The sequence below is a fragment of the Micropterus salmoides genome, unplaced genomic scaffold (genome assembly GCF_014851395.1).
Source record: "Micropterus salmoides isolate LMB-PRFRI ecotype aquatic unplaced genomic scaffold, ASM1485139v1 Ms_hic_scaffold_17, whole genome shotgun sequence".
In the NCBI taxonomy this organism is placed as follows: Eukaryota; Metazoa; Chordata; class Actinopteri; order Centrarchiformes; family Centrarchidae; genus Micropterus; species Micropterus salmoides.
In genome coordinates, this window is record NW_024040817.1 from 29503000 (window position 1) to 29511947 (window position 8948).

The 8948-nt window shown below is 42.5% G+C and overlaps 1 protein-coding gene, 1 long non-coding RNA gene and 3 other non-coding genes across 5 annotated transcripts; 4 read left to right on the forward strand and 1 right to left on the reverse strand.

Moving 5' to 3' along the window:
• Positions 1-3291: 3291 nt before the first annotated feature.
• rab42a (RAB42, member RAS oncogene family a) lies at positions 3292-6623 on the reverse strand. Its single transcript, XM_038724452.1, has 2 exons — positions 5835-6623; positions 3292-4356 (listed from the first exon to the last, which is right to left on the reverse strand). The coding sequence occupies exons 1-2, from the start codon at positions 6047-6049 to the stop codon at positions 3915-3917; spliced, it is 657 nt and encodes a 218-aa protein (XP_038580380.1). The 5' UTR covers positions 6050-6623; the 3' UTR covers positions 3292-3914.
• A 212-nt stretch (positions 6624-6835) lies between these two features.
• LOC119906968 lies at positions 6836-8948 on the forward strand. Its single transcript, XR_005445062.1, has 6 exons — positions 6836-6921; positions 7644-7706; positions 7969-8022; positions 8194-8275; positions 8512-8576; positions 8746-8948. It is a non-coding gene; the product is annotated as an uncharacterized LOC119906968 (long non-coding RNA).
• LOC119908198 lies at positions 7757-7893 on the forward strand. The gene has a single exon (XR_005445225.1). It is a non-coding gene; the product is annotated as a small nucleolar RNA SNORA16B/SNORA16A family (small nucleolar RNA).
• Positions 8312-8442, forward strand: LOC119908210. The gene has a single exon (XR_005445237.1). It is a non-coding gene; the product is annotated as a small nucleolar RNA SNORA44 (small nucleolar RNA).
• On the forward strand, positions 8612-8685 carry LOC119908215. The gene has a single exon (XR_005445241.1). It is a non-coding gene; the product is annotated as a small nucleolar RNA SNORD99 (small nucleolar RNA).

Consider the following 8948-nt stretch of genomic DNA (forward strand, 5'->3'; position numbering starts at 1 on the left):
AAGCTGTGAAATGTGACCATGGGGATCAGGAGCGGAACAGTTTTGAGCTATGTGCAAGGCCTAACAGCTACTGATGATGTCTGGTACAGAAGCCCTATCAGTGGGTTGGTTTGATCATTCCTGTGGACAACATAAAAACACCATTAATTCAACATTTTGGGGAATTTGATTATGTATTTTCTTTCTGTGAGTGGCATGAGAAAATGATTACTTGTGGCTTCTTTATTCTGTTTTAGTTCAACTATGAAAAATATGGTAAATTTCAAAGATTAACATCTTCCTGATGTTTTCTTGATTTGACTGTGTGTCTTCCTGGTCACAGCAAATTCATAGTGCAGAAATTAACATAAAATAACATATTTCTTTACCTTAAATAGTCCAAAACCAACTAAAATTGACAATTGAAAGCAATGACAATGAGCTGCTCGTTCTCTGTTCAGCCACAGACACAGTTATGCAGTATCTCCACTGGTGCTTACGCAGCCTGGCGGCTTTTCGCCTCTAAATCCAATGTTTGTCTGATTTTGTTGAAACAGAATCTCAGTGTCCCCTTGTGTGCACAAAACAGCAACTAACCCACTATCGATGGAGGAAATGTGCAGTATCTGAAACACAATACATCATCAATAGCGTGTTAATAAAAAAAAAAACACACAGTAAGTGGTTAAGTGGCCCGTACATGTTAAGTCTGAATGTTTAATATTTTTGTCTTTGCAGTTTTGACAGACTCAGAGGCAGCTGAGCTTGTTGTAGGCTTAAATATCCTCGGTTTTATGGGTCATATTGTAGATATTGTAGATCCTGCTGTAATATTATTTCCACTCAAGTCTCAGATTTAACGTAAGCATGTAAGCGTTCGCTTCTAGTTATGGCTGATGAGAAACAAGCTTATTTCTTCCCATGAAGTGCCATTTCTTCTTGGTATATTTCCAATGTTGTCCTTTGAATTTAACCACTGCTTTCCAACTGCTTTCTGAGGCTGCCATCTTCACACCTCACATCACACCTTGCCGTGCAATGGGCCCTTCTGATGTGCAGTGCTGAGGAATGGGAATCGTGCTCACCGGTTTGCTAACAGCACAGTATTAACATACAAACTCAAACAACATCATACAGTTGAACCCTGTTTAGATGAGAGACACAAGTGAGGAAGGTAGTTGTAGTATTTAGTAGTACAGACTGGTTGTCAAATGGTGATTTTGGACATTGCAAGGACATTTAGTTAAATTTCAAGGCATAGCACCCCGGTGGTGAAGTCCTCATCTGCACCAAGAACACAAAATGCTAACATCTGATTGTCAAACAAACCGATCTGGTGGGTTACCAGGAAGCTTACAGTTTGAATCTGTACAGACATGTAAAAATAAAGGGATGGTTTAAATGTAGTAAAATACATCCCTTACCAAGCTGCATCCGCAAACTGTATGGTATATCTACTGGATCACCAATACAGGTCACATGAAGGCAAAGTAAAAACTGTAGAATGCATAATCTTTAGCGTGTGTGAACGGATATATTGGTGAGATGCTGGTGAAAGGTGAACTAGCAGTGAGTTTAGTTCCCAGGAAAAGTGTACTGTAGTCTATTGTACGCTCCAGGCCTGTAGACAACAGATTAATAGTGTCTGCAGCCAACAGCTTCTGGAGACTTGAAAGCATTCATGATCCTCTGGATCAGAGGTTGTTACTGCTGTGTTTGAAAGTCGTGTGCGCGGACGTGCATTCATCGTAAATACAGCTCACTGCTCAGAACAGCAAGCTGACCATCACAGGCTTCATCACAGCAGGCATTATTAGTGTCACAAGCTGGCAAATCCCAAATACTCATATGAAAGCTTAAGTTTAGTTATGTCAATGGAGGGTCACTATTACTATGTTAACAAAGAATTTCAACAACTTTAAGCACAGATTTATTTTAAGTTCAGTGAAAGTCCTGGCTGAAAGTTAACTAATGTAGGCGATCATTGCTGCCAGATTTGTTCGAGTAAGAACAGGCTTTTTTTTATAGCTTAAGAACATATTTCAACATTTTGGAAATTCACGCTTCTTCATGAGAGTTAGATGAGAAGATTGATCCCAGTCAGAAGGTGACTAGCATAGCATAGCATGAAGACTGGAAGCAGGAGCCGGGGAACTAGCCTAGCTCAGTACAAAGGGAAAAAAACACAGCTCTAAAGCTTACTGAGAAACACGCTGGATCCCATTTGTTTTATTTGTACCCAAACAGAAATGTAAAAAAAACGAACAACAGTTTTGTCACTTCTGTCAAGTGTCTCCGGCTAGCGCAGGAAAGTAGAAAGTCTGTCAGCACAACTTCTAGCCTAATTATGTGGCACTTAGATTTCTGTTTGTGTACGGATCAAACTGCTTTCCAACACTCTGAGGCATTATATTGTAATGTGTGAATTCTTGAGCTTTAGAGTTGCTGCCTGGTAGGCCTGTCTTTAAACAACAGAGGGAGCCAAGCTAGCTGTTCAGTTTTAATGCTAAGCTAGGCTAATCGCCTCTTGGGTTCAGCTCTGCATTTAATACACAGAAAAGAGACAGATGTCAATTTTCTTATTTATTACTATTATTATTATCATTATCAGTAGTATTTATTCCACACAATGTGGACCTATCCACCTGCCTTGCAAACTGCATCGAGCAAAATTGAGCATTTTGTCATGCAGGTGGCTCCATGGCATGTTGCCTGGACTTCTGAGCTCGGAGATAAACTGACCTGTAGTGGGTTTGAAGGACTGTTATAACCACGGTGAAAGAAATTCTAATTTACCATGTTGCCCAGGTTTTCTACTTGAAGCCTGGTTTTTCTCCAGGCTACTACCTACTCTGGAACACAGCAGAATTTATAGGCCCACAGAAGCAGCACATATTTCCACACCATTGGATTTAATGTGTTAGCATCCATCATCTGCTGAGAGCTGAATGGAACATTATTTTTGTGAATTGAGCTTTGAACAAAAGAAACAGCGGTTTGTCTAAGCTGTTGCCGACTGCAGGTGAAATTCAAACTCCCTTTTGTTCTTAATCAAACACATCTCTGTCTGATCTACTGCTGAGAAAATCATTAGAAGGTCTGATGACTGAGAGGTGACGCATTTGTCTTGCTCCTGTTGATGCTATGATACAAATACCTAAATAGGACCACCTACCCTAATTACAGTGGCCTAACTTTATGTATACACCTAAACTAGAAACAATCTTTATATTTTTTACAAAAACGTTACTCATCTATTCACAGAAAGGTTTCAGTCAGTTTGGCATAAGTGCACACACAGCTTACAGTAGCAGGAGGAGCACATTGATTTAATATGGTGACACTTATTGAAGAGTGCACTGTGTCTGTTGACACTATCAATTAAAGAGCTTTCAGTGACCTTTAAGCTTTCATCTCTATAGATTTCACTATTATTTACAAGCTTGCAGTCACAAAAGATTTCAGGCAAAGAATCACACACACTTTGACAGGTAGAAACCCACAACAAATGCCAGACCAGTAAGTCACAGTCCATGGATTTATCTGGACCGTCAGTATACTCAGAAGTTCATTAACTCCAGGGCTGTGAAAAGGAGTATCGGCTGAACTCTAAACCCCAACACCTGATCACCTCCACTCTGTGTTTTCAGAGCCTAACAAGGCCCGACACAGGTTGGCTCATGCTACACCACATGAATATAGAGATACAACTTGCCTATAAGATACACATCAGGATGTACAATAGCCCCCTGTTAGAAAAGAATCCCAGTTGTCGGAAGAACCCACACACAGAGGGGGCACAAGCACAAGGTGAGGGAGTGATGGATGGTGATATCACAGGGTGCTGAGCCTGAGTGACTTGGTTTCAATGGACAGCTGTGAAACGAGGTGAGCTCTTGGTGTGACGGGACAGTGTTTGGACAGAGAGTTCTGAGTCAGCAGTGGCAGCCCTTTTCAGCGGTTGCGGTAGCAAGTTCCTCTTCGTCCTCGGCCGGGTAGAGGACCTTGGCTGTGAGGCCACTCTTCACCCCGTCCCAGCCATCGCGGGTGGCGATCTCCCCCATCTTCATCAGCTCGTAGATGTCTCTGGTCAGCAGCTCGAAGGCCCGGTCCACATTGCTGTTGCACTTGGCCGACGTCTCCACGTAGCGGATGCCCATCTCGGCCGCCAGCTGCTCCGCCTCGTCCCGACTCACCTTGCGGTCCTTGTTGAGGTCACTCTTATGGCCGATGAGGATGTAGACCATGTGGTGAGGCAGGATGTGCTCGCTCACCTCCTTGTGCCACTCCCTCACATGGTCAAAGGTCTTGCGATTGGTGAGATCAAAGACTAGTAGCCCGCCCACAGAGTTACGGTAGTATGATGTTGTGATGGACCTAGGGGGCAGAAATGTGGTAAATTGACATGTTAGTAATTCGAGGCAAAAGAATTTTGAATGAACACTTCTGAACATTTTGGACAGCTTTGATGGACACACTACAGCGACCTGTCAGCAAGGCTGCCACTATCCTGAAACCACTGTATGGAAGCTCCAGACCGGTTTAGTCTTTTGGAGAAAGTCTCAAGTCAGTCAAGCCAAGTCAAGTCTCAAGTCAGTGAGGAAAAGTCTAACCCCTAGTCTTGTCAAAGCACGTCCATGTCGAGTCCAAGTCAAGTCTCATGTCCTCATTTTTGTGAGTCAAGTCCACAGCTCTGATAAGATCCATATTCTCCTTCACTCTATTTACAGCAACCACAACTAACTCAAAATCACACACACTGCAAGGATAATCGAATTTTCCACTGCTTTTGCAATTTTGTAAATGTTTGAACGTCCAGGTTGCAAAGTAGTTCCAATCTCTGTGCATTATCTATGTTTTCTGTATATATCCTGTCGCCTTTAAGCACCCACCATGTGCAGTGCACACTGCAGACTGCAAACGGCACCTTCATTATATTTTTCCCAGCGCCCTCAAAACCAACTTGTCCAATGTAGGCATATGCATTCCGTATGCACTATGTTGATTGAAATCAAAAAGGTATCGGAACATTTAAAAGACAGGGCCTCAAAATGTGCTAAATATGACCAAACACATTTGCACTTTAATTGCCCTGCTGGGGATGAATGACAGTACTGAACTGAAATGAATCAATTAACCACATAGGCTAGATCCACTTACACATTTATACATATAGGCTACACAAGCCTTAATCTGTGCACATGGTGGTTTAAAAATTGCTGATTGATTTTCCAAACATGTCTCACAGTCATTTAAAACAGAAGTGAAAGACTTTAGTGTGGTGAAGCCTGACGGAAAACACCCTCTGAAGCTTGGGCTTCAAAAGGGAAAGCAGATCTAAGAGCAGAGCTGCTTCTCCAGACAGAGAAGGAAATTACCTATGACAGCGGGGACACATGAAACAGCACAAGCAACAGGGCAGATGAATGCAAAAACTACATTTGGGTATAAAGTTGTCATCCTTTTGTGTTGCCCTGTAGACTGTGGAGTCAGTATCTCAGGAAATCAAACTGGGGCCTAAATATGAGGAGGCTGCCCATCATCCGTGAATGAATGCAATGATGCAACTCGATTTTGACTGTTTCTATATAGGCCAGGGCATCATAAGATTGAGGCCTATATAATCGACCCTTTTCTCCACTGACTACACTCACTTCATTACATCACAATGAGAGAGGAAAGGGCCTTTATTTAAATTAAGCATTTTATAGTACCTAGCAGCCAACAGCGACAGCAAACCAAGGCCTCTCAATTATTTAACAACAAATATATTCTGCGAGGAATGGTCGTTACATTTAATTCAGAGACATTTTATTCAGGCTCGTTTTTTTTTTTTTTGAAATTCTGTTTAGTACCTGAATCGTTCCTGACCAGCCGTGTCCCAGAGCTGGAGCTTAATTTTCACGCCGGGCTCGATATCAAGCGAGCGGGCATAAAAATCTACCCCGACCGTAGGATCCGCCACATCGCTGTAAATCCCGTCCGTGAAGCGCTTCAGCAACGACGACTTCCCCACCGTCGAATCCCCGAGTAAAATGATCCTGAACTGGTATTGCCACAAAATATCCATGGCATGACTAGTGTGTGTGAAACAAAGCCCTGTGCGCGGCGTGTTTACATGAAGCCCCTGCTGCTGCTGCGGCTCCTGCTGCTGCCTTCTGCTCAGGAGGAGACGAGGAGCACAGAGAGACCTCAGCAATCATGTGATAGATTTACCTCCACACGGGATGTTACAACTATAACCCTGCTGCAGCCGTGAATGGGGCAGAAACGTTATAAAAGAGTCAGGGATAAGCCGTAGTGGTATTTTAAGCCGTAAGAAAGCATATGCTAATTCAGTGTTTTATATATATAGCCGCATATTTACACTCGGACTTAGCCGCAAGTTAGCAACAGACCCATGACCGGGAGACGTTTTTCTACAGTGTGAAATTTTAGCAGATTCTTTCCGCGTGCTTGACACATCAGGGCAATATTTCGTAACTGTTTTTTTGGGGGGAGTTTGACACTGCACTGTTGTTGTTGGTCAGTGGTTGGTCGCAGTTGCTGTCCGTGGTTCTGAAGTAGGTTATGAGGCTTCAGCTCAAGCTGAGCACGGTCATGTCAGTAGGCTATATTTTTGTCTTTACAGGCCTACACAATTTATTCAGTTCTATCTTTCTCTGTGAAAGAAAAATGTGTTTGGCGAAATGTCAGAATATCTGTTTGTATAAGTATTAATGTGTCAATAACGTGACAATAAAACAAAAAGACAGCAAGGGTTCCTAAAGTGAGTGTAAAAATACATATCCCATCATGCAAGGGATCCATGTGAGCTATACGGGCCAATCAACGGGCTGCTGCTCGGCGCTAGTGTGTATAAAAGAACGCGACGCTCCCTTCGCTCGCTCTCTTTCACTTCAAGTCTTCCAAGAGGAAAAGTAGCGCAAACTCAGAACACGGGTAAGGCCCCAACTAGTGTTTCTTTAACTCAATTTATATCTACAAGCATGCGTTTGTCTTACTGAAGAGTTTAATGTACTTAAGGTTTTGTCTAGCCGAAGCTACGTAAGTAATCAACACTAGCTGTTAACTGTTAAACTGACATTAGTTTATGTGAATTAGCTACTGTAGTTATAAGACCAGGTAATGCTTCAGGATGAGTAACCACACGAAGGTAAAATTGCGTTTACGATAACCCAAGTTGCATCAAGCTGGGCTTGTCTTATTAAAAAAAAAAGAAAAGACTAACGTTATAACCTAACGTTAGTCTTTTTTTCTTTTTTTTTCGCCCAAGCGAACGTTAGCCGAGCTAAATGTTAGCGCTAATGCTCGTGAACCACGTGGTTAACTTTCAGCCCGTCCTTAAGAAACTGGTTCATAATTTTGTTCCCTTAAAACAGTTAACTACTTTACTGGTACATTAGTGTACCTAGCCCGATGAGCGTAAACGTTTAACTCCTAACGTTACTCAGATGGTAACTGACCTTACGTGTAATTACAAAACACAACCTGGCGATGGAGGCAACGTAATAGTGCTAACGTTACCTTACCTCCTAACAGTCAATACTATAGTGTTAAAATTTTAAATGACTTCATCAAAATAACGATGATTTTCTAATTGCGCTGGCTTCATCGTATATCACTAGAATATACAATGACTGGCTTTTGTCTTTTCTCCACAGGGTCAACCCATAATTGGAGCTCTGCCCAGCCCCTCTAATCATGGCTATCTGTATAGACTGCAGGTCAGGGTTTTTTGTTTTCTCTTGTCAGGACTTCATATCGTGTCTAAGTAACCGGCTCCTATCGAAGCCGTTCATGCTCTCATGTAGCAGTGAACGGTCAACAGGAAGCCAAAATGAAGACTTTCACCGACGGTCGCTGTTCAGTTTAAAAATAACTGCTCCAGCAACATTTAGGGGAAGGACACTTGAAACCAAATCATAGGGTTAACTTGTTGTACGCATGTTTAAGTGACGGTAACTCAACACTTCAATCTTTCTGCAGGTGTTGGGAAATGAAGATGGAAGGGCAAAACACGAAAATGACCTTCTCATGAAGGTAACATCCTGATCTACATTAAACGTGAACACTCCTGGCTGTGATGACAAACTTGCCCTCACTGAGATTAATCTTGATTGAGACATTATTTTACTGAGCCACATTTGCTTTATTGAAGTTTTAATAAAGCTGTGAAAGAATATATGTAAACTACTTCCTTGCTCCCTTTAGGTGACCTCATGGCAGCACCTGAAGAGACTAGGTGCCACTCCAGGCTGACAAAGATGAACTAATGAGAACGTCTCACGTCAAGGTAAAATGACTGGCTAATTTAGTCCACATTAGCATACAGCATGCTATCCTAAGGACCAGTGCTTGACTGTAGCTCTAGGTTCTCCAAGTGCATGCAAGAGAATTGGGTGGTCTTTGACTGTTGTGGCCCCTTCGTGCCATCAGCAGCCACTCTACTGTCCTACAGAGCTGCTGCTAGTGCAGCAGCTGGAAGTAATAAACATGCTAAAGCTGGTTTTAATTAAGTTTCTTCTGTAGGAATCATCTGCTCGTATCAGTGTCTTGGGGCCGTAGGGGCTCTCAATTGTTCCTGGGTTGTGAAGGTATGTAAACGTGTTGGTCATGTGCAAGTTGTCCTTCTGATCAGTGATGACCACATAACACAATGAGGACTGTTGGATGAAGCTTGCGGATATGGGACTGAGATCAGCCCTTCATTAACTGGCTCCAAAGGCTTGTGAATTGCACTAAATCCACTTTATTTTATTTCAGATCCAGAAACATGCCGGCAGAAGCACGAACAAGTGACTTGGGAATCCAAGGTTGTCTAGCTTCGCTGCTGCAGGCATTCATCTTCACCTGAACTGACTTGTACCTGCAGTGCAGCTAACAAGACTATTACTACTTAAAGGCATGGTCATTTTGTGGCTGTGGTCAACCACTTACTACTGGTATTGTGTTTAATCAGTTTTCAA

Bases quoted from the DNA above. Each gene is read 5' to 3' on its own strand.
- rab42a (XM_038724452.1), bottom strand. From the start codon at position 6,049: ATGGATATTTTGTGGCAATACCAGTTCAGGATCATTTTACTCGGGGAT. The intron at 4,357-5,834 runs GTACTAAACAGA...TCTGCCCCCTAG, and splicing joins GCTGGTCAGGAACGATTCAG to GTCCATCACAACATCATACT.